The 14,683-nt window shown below is 42.0% G+C and overlaps 1 protein-coding gene across 1 annotated transcript in view; it reads right to left on the bottom strand.

Moving 5' to 3' along the window:
- Positions 1–14,683, bottom strand: part of ADHFE1 (alcohol dehydrogenase iron containing 1) — a 64,383-nt gene that overhangs the window by 39,438 nt on the left and 10,262 nt on the right. The window contains exons 3-8 of the mRNA XM_040432921.1: positions 14,385–14,422; positions 12,491–12,528; positions 11,227–11,280; positions 9,310–9,464; positions 6,826–7,022; positions 5,548–5,625 (exon numbers count right to left, since the gene is read on the bottom strand). Of these exons, the coding sequence (XP_040288855.1) occupies positions 5,548–5,625; positions 6,826–7,022; positions 9,310–9,464; positions 11,227–11,280; positions 12,491–12,528; positions 14,385–14,422 (560 nt within the window). The remainder of the gene's footprint in view (positions 1–5,547; positions 5,626–6,825; positions 7,023–9,309; positions 9,465–11,226; positions 11,281–12,490; positions 12,529–14,384; positions 14,423–14,683) is intronic.

The following is a 14,683-nucleotide window of genomic DNA, read 5'->3' on the forward strand; positions in this document are numbered from 1 at the left end:
ATGGGAAATGTTAAGTAATAAATATTTTATTACGTATGACTTTCTGTTTTAGAAGCAGAGAAATTGAAATTTGTAAAATTGTGAATTTTTCAAAATTTTGGGTACATTTTGGATTTTTTCATAAATAAAGGTGAAATATATTGACTCAAATATATGACTATCATGAAGTACAATATGTCACGAGAAAACAATCTCAGAATGGTTTGGATAAGTAAAAGTGTTCCAAAGCTATTACCACATAAAGTGACGCATGTCAGATTTGTAAATTTTGACCTGGACATTAGGGCATCAATGACCCTTGGTCATGAAAGGGTTAACTATGGGATTAACTGGCTTATCCTACCTGAACAATTTTGCTCTATAAACCCTTTCAAGACATATTGGTCCATCTTTACTACTGTATCTGCGCCAGAAATCTGTCCAAAAAAGTGGCACAGAATGGCACAAATTTGTGCAATGTGGGACATCTAGGTTTTTTACACTTGTTTTCGACATGCCCCAAAAGGGGTGGGGCCTAATGACAAGTGGAATGGGGCTTTGTGGGAAGGGGCAGACCTAACATGCACCATTTTGTGCCAAACTTTTGGCACAATTCTGGCATAAAAATCTGTCTCAAAGTCAACCAATAGTTGATATAGGGTCAGAAATGAAAGGAGCTAACCCTGCACCACATTTATCATCTAGCCTGAGCTGCTGTGATAAATCTGGTGCAGGTCTAGACTGCTGTCTAAGTTTACACCATTTACAGGATTAGTAAATCTAGGCCATTGATATTGTAGATGGGAGTTCCTCACTCAGGACCACATAGACAGACATGAAACGGCGCTATGTAATACTACATTTCTCTCTGCAGTGAAACTTTTCCTGGTGGTCAGTTGATCACCAGGGGTTAGAAAAGAGGCTACAATCTAAAAAATGGTTATCCTGATTGCATGGCAATCAGGACAACCAAATAAACTGGCAGCTTCATCATGGTCTCCTAATTCAAACATTGTAGTCCCCCCTGCAGATCAGTGCCTCCATTGCTAAGAAATTAAAGGGAACCTTTCATCAACTTTATGCTGCCCATACTAACAGCAGTATAAAGTAGAGACAAGCGAGTTGATTTTAGCGGTCTGTCATTTAAAAGTTAAAAGTAAGTGGTTGCTGAGAACCGACATCACAATCCTTGCAGACTGGGCCCGGAAAAGAGTCATGGCCACCTGAGAAGAGTCCTGGTTATTCATGACTTCCTGCTCTCCCGCCCACCTGCTGATGACTGACAGTCTTCTACCTAGTTTTCTCCCATTCTCTTTAGGAGAGAACTGCCAATCATCAGCAGATGGGTGATAGTGCAGGAGATTATGGATAACCAGGACTCTTCTCAGGTTGATTTGACTCTTCTCAAGACCTGGGCTGCAATGATTATGATGCTGGTTCTCAGCAACCACTTACTTTAGGCTCATGAGTGACACACCGCTGACATCAGCATTTCTGTCACTATTTTATGCCCTCAGTGAGGTCAGCATAAAGTTGATGACAGGTTCCCTTTAAGCTTTTTCTATTGTGCAAATGAACTGATTGTTGCAACAAAGGCATCACCATTGCACCTTGTCACACCAACAGCATCTTTCTCTATCGTGCTTAGCTACACTCCCCATCTATGAGTAACGGGGTCCGGCTGTGGTGATGTAATTTTGACTGGCCATGTGCGCTGGCAGTATAGCCCTGATGCTTGCTAAGGCTGCATAGTACTGAATGCCAAACATCACGGCTATTCTGCACGTGCGCCAATTCCTGAAGCGTTAGTGCACGGGTGAAAACGGAGGTCCAGGCAAGACTACATTGCCACTGCCTGGCTTAATTTACCTCAGCAACGGAGGCACTGATCTGTGGGTAGGACAATGTTTGAATCAGGAAACAGTGATGAAGCTTCCAGTTTATTTGGTTTATCATTCAGGTGCTCTTTAACCCCTTAAGGCCCAGAGTTTTTATTTTATTTTCATTTTCGTTTTGCGCTCCCTGCCTTCCCAGAGCCATAACTTTTTTATTTGTGTGTTCACATAGCCATATGAGGGGTTGTTTTTTGCGGGACAAGTTGTACTTTCTAACGCCACCATTTAATATTGCATATTATGTAGTGGGAAGCGGGGAAAAAATTCCAAATGGGGTGAAATTGCAAAAAAAAAAGCAATTCCACCACAATTTTGCAGTTTTTTTATTTACAACGTTTGATGTGCGATAAAACTCACTGGTTACTTTTATTCTACAGGTCAGTACGAATCCGGCGATACCTTATATGTATAGTTTTTCTTGCGTTTTGATAGTGATAAAAAAAATTAAAAATCAGAAAAAATCTGTTTTATTTTTTTGTCGCCATATTTTGACCCCTATAACCTTTTTGTAATAATGTTTACGGAGCTGTATGGGGCCCATTTTTTGAGGGGCGATCTGAACTTTTCATTGATACCATTCTGGGGTATGTATGACTTTTTGATCACTTTTTATAAAAAATTTTGTAGAAAATGAAGCGACCAAAAACGGCGAATCGTCCATTTGGATGCTTTTTTTCAGTTTTGCAGTTTGCCGTATGGGGAATATATTTTTATACCGTGGGCATTTTCGCACATTGCGACACCCATGATGTGCATTTTTTTAAATCTTTTTTTACATTTATTTTGAAACTTTTTTTTTTTTTTTTCACTTTTTACAATTCCCATAGGGAACTATAACAATCAATCATCTGATTGTTATTATCATAGATTCCAATGGCAAGGGCTCCATAGAAAATACTATGCAGCAGCCTCCTGTCATTCATAAAGACAGAGGCTGCTACATACACGCTCCGGCTCCTCCGATCACCACACGGGGAGCTGGAGCGCAACCGAAAGTGCGCACTTTCGGTTTCAGCGAGCTCAGATGCCATGGTCAGGATTGACTATGGCATCTGAGGGGTTAAATGTCCGCAATCGGCATTACTGACGGTTGCGGACATTAGCCGCTGGTGTCTACTAGTAGAAGCAGGCGGCCACCCGCGGCTATGGTGCCCGCAGCGGGCAGGAGCGGGCGCCATCTTTAAACACCTGCCCAGCACCGTACATGTGCGGTGCTGGGCATGAAAGGGTTAATCACTTCATTTACCGGAGTGTTAACTCCGTCTTCCTTACTAGGACAATTTTTAAGTTTTAGCAATAGGCCTATCTAACGGCAAATAACTACCGTATTTTTCGCCCCATAAGACGCACTTTTCCCCCCATAAGTGGGCGAATACTAATGAAGCGCTTCCATTATAGAAGTACTTCATTAGTACCGGAGGACCGGGAAGCGGGGAAGGCTCTGTACTCACCACTTCCTGGTCCTCGGCTATCGGCTGCGCAAGGCTGCTCACAGCGTGAGGGCGGCCTTGGACCAGGAGCTGGAGAGGTGAGTTTTTTTATTTTATTTGCACTGGGGGCTGATGGCTGACATATAGGGGTTGATATATGGGGCTGATGGCTGACATATAGGGGCTGATGGCTGACATATGGGGACTGATGGCTGACATATGGGGGCTGATGGCTGACATATGGGGGCTGATGGGTGACATATGGGGGCTGATGGCTGACATATAGGGGCTGATGGGTGACATATGTGGGCTGATGGCTGACATATAGGGGCTGATATATGGGGCTGATGGCTGAATATATGGGGCTGCTGGCTGACATATAGGGGCTGCTGGCTGACATATGGGGGCTGCTGGCTGACATATGGGGGCTGCTGGCTGACATATGGGGGCTGATAGATGGCTGAAGGTTGGGGGTTGAACTGAGGCATTGGAGGCCTGATCTGAGGTCTGATTGACATTACGGGTCTGATCTGAGGTCTTATTGACATTGGGGGTCTGATTGGGGCTGTAAGCTGAGGTCTGATTAACTTTGGGGGTCTGATTGCTGGTCTGACCTGAGGTGTAATGGAAATATTTTTTCTTATTGTTCTCCTCTAAAACCTAGGTGCGTCTTATGGACCGGTGCGTCTTATAGGGTGAAAAATACGGGTACTTAATTAATTTCTGAGCCTACACAATTTTATTTTTTTTTAAATGTATATTTTTCCGTTCTTATAAAAAAAAATTGTTAGAAAAGATTTTAAAACAAAATATTTCCAAAACCATTTCCGTGTGTTTGTGCTGTGAAAATGGATGCAATTTGTGTACTTTATCTACTGGCTGGGTCCACTGCAAGACTTCAAATGACTAGAGCGCATTTTGGATTTTGACAGCCTATATTTCTTTTTTACAGCGCCAAAACATTAGAAATTCCTTCAAATTGACTTTTTTTTGTTGACCCTCTATGGGGTAATTTGGACATTTTAAGCTTTTTGTTAAATTTTTTTTATAAATGGAAAAAATATGTGTGTATTTGCATATTTTACTCATAACCCCTCCCCCCACATACTAAATATACAGTAGCTAAGACTAATACCTATATATAATTTTTTTTTATGAAAGCAGAAAGGTGCGTACATTTCTATATTTTCCACACACAAAGTCTGCTATAAAAATGTGTGTATGTGTGTGTACTTTTTTTTAGTAAAGGGAATGTCTAATCAGAAAATAAACTATTGTTTAAATCCCGTTTTTATGTTTAACATATTTTTAAAGAATTTTTGGTGATGTTATTTTTAATTTGTTATGTTCCATGTTTAAACAAAACCCATAAAGTTATCCCACTGGCCACTAAGCCTAATAATAGGCTTGGTCTTTACAAAACACTGTACTGTAGTTTTCTGCTTATCTGTCATTTTAATCCTGCCTGTAATGATATCACCTCTGTGTATATATAAGACAGGCTCCACCATTCACAATAGGTAGTTCTCAAAGCCTATCTATTCTTTTCTAGTACAATGACCTCTGCACAGATCACAGAGCATGCCTAGAAAACTCTCCCATAGAAGTCAGTGATGTCCCCTCCTGACCATTGTGTCTATGGCCCATGGGGCTGCCATAAAGCAATTCATAATGCTTTCTAAATGCTGTTAAGAACAGCTCAGGCAAGATGGCCGAACCCATAATCATGTGCGGGATGTAGAATAAATACATCTGTAATCGGAAAATAAAAAGAGATTGTTGCTATCTGGTTTTAACTTGGTGACATTTCCTTAATTTTTATTTATTTATTATTATTTATTTATTTTTACTTTTTATTTGATCTTTAATCAACCGCTTCTGGCCACAGTCATGGAAGGAAGGGGTTAATTCACAAACTGCAGGGTCACAATGAATTTTTTAGCCAGCAGAGTAGTGCTCTCACATCAAGAAGAACGCACCCCTTCCGGCTTTGTGACTTTACACTGCAATGGATACTTTGCCTGGTCTCCGTGTCACTTACTGTGACCGCAGTGCGGTCAGAGAGATCTCTTTTATACATCAGGTTACAGATAAGAGCTTACTGCCACGACGTACAGTATATCGTCTTGCGGTGGTAAGCAAAAGGTTAACATCCAAATGAAAGTGTTGTGTCTACATGTCAGGACAGACACAGCAATATGAAGAAAGCATAGATTGATTTGGAATATTACATTTCCTCTTACCAGTTTTGGCTTTGAGTTTTTCATAGTCAAAGATGGCAATCCCTGTGGTTTCACTTCCAGTCCCAGAGGTTGTTGGTACTGTTAATAAAGAAACATTGTACCATAGTTACAAAGTCCATCCTGATCAACCTATCGTCCTACAGTGTTCATCCAGAGGAAGCAATACAATCCACATAAGTCCAAAGCCAATTTTCCTCATCTTAGGGGGAAAAACTCCTTGCCAAATATGGCAGAAATCAGATCAGATCTCTGGGTCAAACTTCTCCAGTAATCTAGTAACTATACCATATATACCTTACATGGTCCAAATTCAGACCCCCATTGAAATCTGTCTGTTTCATCTGGCAGAGCATTCCTATATCTCACTGCTCTTATATTAATAACAGGTTATAATTTGGTATGCTCTCATAACCATTTTAAGTTTATTTCTCAGTTTATGGGTATCGAAAGTGTACAGTGGCCATGGGTAATCCTACATATGGGCAATACATATAGAGACAGTGGGGGAGATAGAACTGGCTTAGTTGCCCACATCAACCAATCAGATTCCACCTTTCATTTTTCACAGCTCCTTTGGAAATCGAACGGTGGAATCTCATTGGTTGCTATGGGCAACTAAGCCAGTTCTACCTTACACCAGTTTGATAAATCTCCCCCAGTATACGTAAAGCTACCCATATGTATTAGATGAACTGTGTGTATGAGCGCCTCCTGACTAGGCCTGAGGGCAGATATCGTGGGAAAGAAGGATAGGCATGCTGTAGTTTAACACATCAGATCACTTTGTTCAGCCAAGATATACTGTAAGGCTAGGTTCACATGATGGATTTTGCATGGTTTCTCCTGCAGTTTTTCACTTTGGATGCCATGGACCCACTTGCACCCACTTGTTTAGCCGCCAGGATGGAGCTCAACTGCAAATGGACACCCGACACGGCTTCTAGCTGCATCCATCCAGACACCATGCCAAGCAGGGACATGTCCCTTCTTGGCGCATTCGTGGCTTTAAACCGATGGACAATGGGAGGTGGACGCCACGCGGATGCCCCTGGAATTTTGGCATGGAGTCTACGCCAAACTTCCGGCAGCATAAACTGCAGCGTAAAAGTGCCCTTAATCACTGCTAGCCACTGAAAAGACATATGAAAGGTCTGTATCTGGAACCACCGTCAGTATTATAAATTTTCAAGAAAATCCTCTGATTCCATGAACATTTTCTCGAACACAAAAGTAACAAAATAATAACAATAAACCGTAAAGTCAAATATTTCTCTTTACCTGCAATGAGGGGCTTAAGAGTTGCAGTCACTGGTTTTCCTTTTCCAATAGGGGCATTGACATAGTCCAGAAAGTCAGCGTCAGGGCTAGACGCATAGAGGTTAGCAGCCTTGCAGGTGTCCATCACAGAGCCACCTCCAACAGCGACATAGGCATCAAATGATCCACCTTTCGCAAACTGTATTGCATCTATGAAGCTGTAGACAAATAAGAACAGTGTTTATATATATATATATATATATTTTACTTTTTCTTTATTGCTTCTATGGTAGTTGCTTGTGCTGAAGGAATGCAAAGCTGAGATGTACAATACAAAATACTGTCCAGCATATATCTGGATGCTATCTGCCCTGAATTTATTTTGGAGGTTTAAAACTGGACTTACACGGCCCGATGCTCCATCTAACAGTGTCGGAGATCACCCGATGAACGAGCAAAACGCTCTTTCATCGGGTGAAATGATGTGAGATGCGGACACCTCAATCATCGTTCCCGGGCAGCACATCATGCTGTCTAAAAAGTACTCTGCTTTTGTATGGGGACAAGTGATAGCAGCTCCCATCAATCGTCATCATACTGTGGAGGTGATCGCTGCATGTAAATGCAGTACTTCACCTCCACATAACGAGCAGCCGATTGTCAGGAAGGAATGCTTCCTTCCCGATAATCGCCTGCTCCTTGCAGCATGTAAAGGCACCATAAGAAAGCTAGGCTGATTGGTTCAGAGTCCCATCTGATGACGTCACCCTGTGGAGGCAGATGGGCTCATACAATCTGATCAGAACAATTTGATTAGAACCTCAAACCTATACATACAGTAAATACAGCAGTAATGCAATTAAAAATAATCCATGCATTCAATGTTTGCGTATGTCTTAGTGCTGCTGTATCTTTTTTCTTTGTCTACACCCTATTCATGCGTTGCCTATTAGGCTGAGTTGACATCTAAGTGATCAATTCTGTTTTTGCAGAAAAAATGCTACTCAAGCTGGGATGAATCATCACATGAGAGACACCACTGGCGCCTCATGGACCTCTTTAACTTACAATGGGGTATGTTTGGTTCTATCATTGTGTCCTTAATTTTACATGGGATAGATGCTGTCTGCATGCACTTACTAAGGCTTCACGCACAAGCATTTTTGCGGATAGCACACTGACTCTTTCATTGCTATGGAGCCTTAAACACATCTATGTTTTTGCAGATCCGAGTGGCCGTTCCACAAAGTATAGCACAAGTCCTATTCTAGTCTGCATTGTGGACGAGAATAGTCACTTCTATTGATGGGCGTGAGAAAAACGTGGAATGCACATGGAAGGTATTCGTTTGCTGACTGAAATATAGACTAAAGGAGAATAATTTTTGCCATTGTTCGAAATCCTAGAACATTATGTTCTCACACTGGAATTCAGATCATTTCAAACAGAATCCATTTATGTATTCAGTCAAACAGCGTGAGTTTTTCGATCAAATGTTCTAGAATCTGTGAAGGAAGCTCCTAATGGATCCTCCAACGCACATGTGGCTTATGGTTAAATATGAGAAAAGTAATATTTAATATATATCACCACAAAGTTTGTGAACTCTTCAGACTTTTTTATATTTCTGCATACATTTGACCTGAAACTACATCAGATTTTCAAACTAGTCCTAAAAGTAGATAAAGATAATCAAATCAAACAATGAGTCAAAAATATTAGACATGTCTGAGAGTGACAGAAGTATGTGAACCTTAAGGAATAGCAGATAATTTTAAGGTGAAATTAGAGTCAGGTGTTTTCAATCAATTGAATTACCATCAGGTGTGAATTAATAGGGATCTATTAAAGTCTGGTCTTTACAACAAATGTTTGTAGGAGTGTATCATGCCATAAACAAACTAATTTCTGAGGGCCACAGAAGCAGAGTTGTTGATGCTTATCAGTGTGGGATAGGTTAGAAAACTATCTCTAAAGAGTTTGGACTCCACCAAACTACAGTCAGTCAGATTGTGTATAAATTGAGGAAATTCAAGACCATTATTACCCTCACCCCAGGAGAGGTTGACCAAAAAAGATCATGCCAAGGGCAAGGCATGTAGTAGTCTACAAAAGGAACCCAAGGTAACCTCTAAGCAACTAAAGTCCTTTCTCAAATTAGTTAATGCTCATGAGTCCTGAGGACACTGAACACTGAACAGCAATGGTGTGCATGGCAGAATTGCAAGGAGAAAGCTTCTGCTCTCTAAAAAGAACACTGCTGCCCGCCTGCAATTTGCTAAAGATCACCTGGACAAGCCAGAAGGTTATTTGAACAATGTGGATGAGACTAAAATAGAACTTGTTTGTTTAAATGAGAAGCATTATGTGCATTCCAGCACAAAAACCTGTGAAACACAGTAGTGCAGAAATATAGAAAATTCACAAACCTTTAAGCACCATTTATTTGATTTACTATTATATACACCAAGCAAACCTAAGCATTTAGATTGAATGGGTCATCACCTTGTATCTGTAGGCTCCACTCTGACCTTGTCATACAAGCAGAACTTGATGCCATTCTTTGTCAGTGAATTGATCACAGCTTGTAAAGGAGGGAGACATGCAAGGTTCTTGTCTGTCATCACACAAACATTTTTTGCACCCATATTTTCCAAATCCTTTGTAAAATATAATACATAAATAGTTATTAGTTTTGTACTAAAGCATCAATTAAATAAAACCTCATATATATGTTTATATTCAAAATGTTCCTTAGAAGAGTATATATATATATATATATAAATATATAAAGGTCTCCATACACATTAGTGTATTGTAGGTCGAACGCAAGACCAGCCAACAATGTAATGTGTATAGAGCGCTCCTGACTCTCCCTGGACATGATGTTAGGGAAGAGAAGAAAGAGCAAATATCTAGTATCTAAAGGCACTATTAGACTGCAGGATTTCAGGCCAATTATTGGGGACAATCGGTCAGACGAAGGGTTTTTCCTGATAATTCGCCCGTATAATTGAGCAGCCGATTAACAAGGATGCGCTCTCACTGCCTGAACATCAGGCACTGTAATAGACCCTGTAAGCAGGCCATGTACATTACATAGCTCCTAGCCAAGTAGCTGTTCAGCCAACAACTATCAGTTTCAATTGTTTGGCTGAATATGCATGCTATCCCAATAGATTACAGAGAGATGAGCAGCTGCCAGACACTTCTGGCTCCAGTTATTACTGAGCTCAAACCAGTCTATGTCCATATTTTTTCTCCAATAAACATGTGTTGGATGGAGCTGTCTGCTTCCACTGACAAAAGGTGGCCCTGGACATTACATAAGCGCTGGATTTGGCAGGACCGCCTACCATCTAATGTGTATGGGGGTCTCCTGACTCTTCTCCAATGGCTGATCTCGGGGGGCAGATAGAGATTGTGCTATTGGGATTTGCATCCCCACCTATCCCTTGGTTGAACTTGATGGACTTATGTCTTTTTTCAACTGTATCAACTTTGTAACTATTGGATGTTAACTGCCTGATCCTTTTGTTCTCACTGAGATAAGTTGTCGCCAGAAGGTGTTTGGCAGCGGATTTCTCCCCCTCTCCATTCAGGATACATGCATGTTCAGACAAACCTAGCAGGCAAGTGCTTGGATGGGATGGGGTGGGAAAATTAGCCGAACGAGGATTTAGCTAGTGGGATCTGCCGTGTATATTGGGACAGCCAGCTGATACCAGATTGTGACTTTTATGAGGGCACAGCACCTGGATCTGCTCATGTTCAGCTGGTGTAAAGGTAGAGTGTATATTCATATATACTCACACACACAAAAATAGGGTTTTGCTAATACAACCGAAATTGTGACCATCACCACCATCAAAATCACCATGTACGTAATTTTTTTAAAAAAAATTAAGATCTGACCAAAGAGAGGCAAAATGTATTCTGTTTTCTCTGCTGGATACAAAAAATACTGAGGGAATTTGGACGACCATGTAACCAAGCATTATTAGTGTATCTTTGACCAACCATTGCTCTGTCCTAAATGTACTTTGTGGCCTTCTGATGGAGTCTAGGGCAGCCCTCTATATTGGGGAAAGTTGCCGACCTCTGGAATATAACATACAAACCTAAAAAGCACATACAAGCCTCTTGTTAAAGGGGTTTTCTAAGACATTTTAACTGATGATCTTTCCTCTGGATAGGTCATCATTATCTGATCGGTGGGTGTCTATGATCTTTTCTAGCTTGAAAAATGCCGGAAATGTTGGTAAGTGTTTTATGAGGTAGAACATAGAGGTAATGAAAGATCCCAGAAAATTGAACATCTTTTGGAAACATGCAGCATTTCACAAGGTATGAAGTGTTTATATCATTTGATGCATGTGTCCCATTGAATTCAGTTCTGGCTGTTAGGTGTTTTTTCATTACCATTCCCACTTCTTTTGTAACACCTTCACCATATCTGATGCTAGAAACAGCCATCTGAAAGGAAAAAAAAATACATGGAAATGAATTTTCCCCAAGACACCCATTCATATAAGGCTACATTCACACGACTGTATGTGTTTAGTGGTAAGCAAACCGCGGATCTGCAAAACTCGAGTAACGGCCAAGTGCGTTCCACACTTTCCCGTCCCACACTGTTATAAAATTGTCTATGCTTGTCTGCCAAATTGACAAGCAGATGCGGACAGCACACAGAAAATGCGGATCAGATGCTGACTAAATATACGGTTGTGTGCATGAGACCAGTAGCAGCCAACTATGTGTACAGGGGCCTCTGGGACTCTCTCCTGCATGATCATGCATGTTAAATTTCAACACCTAGTCTATTTTTTGTTCTTTGGGACGATAAGCTCCCACTAGAGGAGTCTGACGGCAGCTTAGTGTCACGAGGGTGTCAAGAACCACACCTGACTCCGTTATACCCGGGGTCAGGAAGTCGCAGCGGTTGGCTGCACGCTCTATGTAGATAGGGCTGTTTCCTTATGGTAGCTTTCTGGGTTTGCTTTGCAAACCCTTTTGGCTCACTCAGGGATCCGTAGCCCTTTCTCCTCAGCTGTTCCTTGTCCAGCACTCCCAAACCTCCTTATATTCCCCTCTCACACTTCTCTGGTTGCCAGATATAGAGCTTCCTGCCTGGACATCTATTCTGACCCTCTGGAGCTGTGTTGCTGCGTTCTCTGGTAGTTGGTCCAGAATGCTACCCTCCGGATCCCTGTTGGACCTTTGTGGTCTATTGTGGTCGCCCACCTGGGTGTATGTGTTTGTCTGTTTTGTCTGTCCTCTCCCTGGTGTTTCCCTCTTAGTGACAGTGGTGCGGACTAGCGATCCCACCGGCCCGTTCACTATCTAGGGCTCATTTTAGGGAAAGCCAGGGTTTAGGCACGTGATCGCCGCACGGGTGAGGAACCCCTCTAGGGACGTCAGGGCAGTCAGGTGCCAGCCGCAAGGTGAGTTAGGGGTCACCACCTTTCCCTCTCCCTTGGGCAGGGCTTTCCTTTTTTCCTCCCTGTGCGTGACGCCGGTCATTACACTTAGTCCACTCTCCCCACTGACAATACATGCATGCTCAGCCAAGTTGAATGTGTAATTGTATGAGGGATTCAAGAGGAATAGCTGACAGGTGAACAAGTGTCCGGCTGACGTTGTTAAAGTTGTACAAGATTCGTCTCTCATAAAGCACACTTACCTCAAAAGCATAATCTGTTGTTATCTCAGATGATGGAGCTAAAAGTAAAGTATTTTAAATGCATCAGTGAAACAAATAAAATACATTCTACGACCATTTTATAAAGAACAAAACATCCTAAATGTGGCTGACAAAATTAAAGGTGTTGAAAGAGGATAAGTGTCTGATCAGCGGGGCTCTGAGCACTGGGCCCCCAGCCAATCGCTAGAACAGGGGACTATGTTATTATTATTATTTACTATTAAAGCGATTCATTCCATAGCGCTGTACATATGAAAAGGAGTATGCACACATAATACCGTCAATTGCACTAAGCATAAACAAGACGAGTTGCAAAGCGGTACAGAAGGAGAGAGGGCCCTGCCTGTGAGGGCTTACAATCTACATGGTATGGGAGAAGGATACAGTAGGTGAGGGTGTTCCCCCTAATAGAGCGGCAGACATGGATGCTTGGCCATTCAGCTCTATGGGGGATAGCTGAGTGCATGTTGAATCAAGAGTCGACATTAGAGATGAGCCAAGTTATCAAAAATTTGATTTGGCTGCTTTACCGAAGTTCACAAACAAATTTGATTAGTTACGAATTAGTTTGTCACGAGTCTCATTCCATTGTATGTAGTGGGCGCAATGACAGGGAACGGCGATTGTGCCGCCGCCCGTCATTGAACAGCTGAGATGCTGCTTTCAATGCTAATCGCGGCATCTGACAGTCACATTCAGGCCTTTCATGGGGTTAAAAAAAAAATTTTCATGCTCACCTCATCCATTTGCTCGCAGAGAGGCCGTCATGGCCATCCTGATTAAAGAAAACACACCAAATTCGGCTTCGTGACAAATAAAAATTTTCCTGAAATTTGGATTGAAGTCCACTTCATTAACTTTGATTCGCTCAACGCTAACGGACTGCATGCAGGAACACTGGCCCCCGTTCTAGTGATTGATAGGGGTCCCAGCAGTTGGACCTTCACAGATCAGACACTTATCCCCTATCCTGTGGATAGTAGATTAGTTGTTGTCATGGGAAAACGCTTTTAAATAACCTCTTTACAAAAAAAAGAGGACCTTTCACCGATTATGACATTGTGAACTAAGTATACCGACATGGAGAGCGGCGCCCGGGGATCTCACTGCACATACTATTATCCCTGGGCGCCGCTCCGTTCTCCCGCTATGCCCTCCGGTATCTTCGGTCACAAAGTTATGATTGGTGGAGATTTCAGTCACTAAGTTATGGTAGGCGGAGTCAGCCCTTGTTCTGCTGTAGCGCTGGCCAATCGCAGTGCAGAGCTCACAGCCTTGGAGGTTATTTTCTCCCAGGCTGTGAGCTCTGCAATGCGATTGGCCAGCGCTACAGAAGAACAAGGGCAGACTCCGCCTACCATAACTTAGTGACTGAAATATCCACCTACCATAACTTTGTGACCGAAGATACCGGAGGGCATAGCGGGAGAACGGAGCGGCGCCCAGGGATAATAGTATGTGCAGTGAGATCCCCGGGCGCCGCTCTCCATGTCGGTATACTTAGTTCACAATGTCATAATTGGTGAAAGGTCCTCTTTAAGGGGATTGTATGAGATTAGAAAATCATGGCCGCTTCCCTCCAGAGGCAGAACCACACTAGCCCATAGGCTGTTTGGTATTGTAGATAATTTCCAGAATTTCGGATGGAAAATCCATAGCATTTTACAGTACCAACAAAGCGGGTGAGATTTGAACCAATACACACACTGTAGAAAAAAAAATAATCAGCAGCAGAAAGGGACCTACTGTATGCAACATAGTCTGCAACAAATCAGCTGCAGAAAATATGTATGCGCATATATATATATATATATTCCTGTCTGACCTACAGAATTATGGGTTTCAAATTTATTTCATGGGGTTCAGTTCCTACCTTGGGAGTAAGTGTGAGAATGAGCTGGACATCTGCACCTTAAACATAAAGAAAGGAAGAGCATTAATACTATATGGCTAACCTCCGGCACTCCAGCTGTGGTAAAACTACGACTCCCAAGATGTACACTTGCTTGGCAATTCTCAGAACTTCATATGAATGGAGCATGCTGGGAGTTGTAGTTTCACCACAGATGGAGTTCCGGAGGTTAGCCATCATGGGTATATAAGTATATAGAATCTATTGACATTGTCCTGTTTATGTACCTTCATTTTTACCATCATTTTTACAGAAAAACA

This window comes from Bufo bufo, chromosome 5 (assembly GCF_905171765.1).
Source record: "Bufo bufo chromosome 5, aBufBuf1.1, whole genome shotgun sequence".
Taxonomy (NCBI): Eukaryota; Metazoa; Chordata; class Amphibia; order Anura; family Bufonidae; genus Bufo; species Bufo bufo.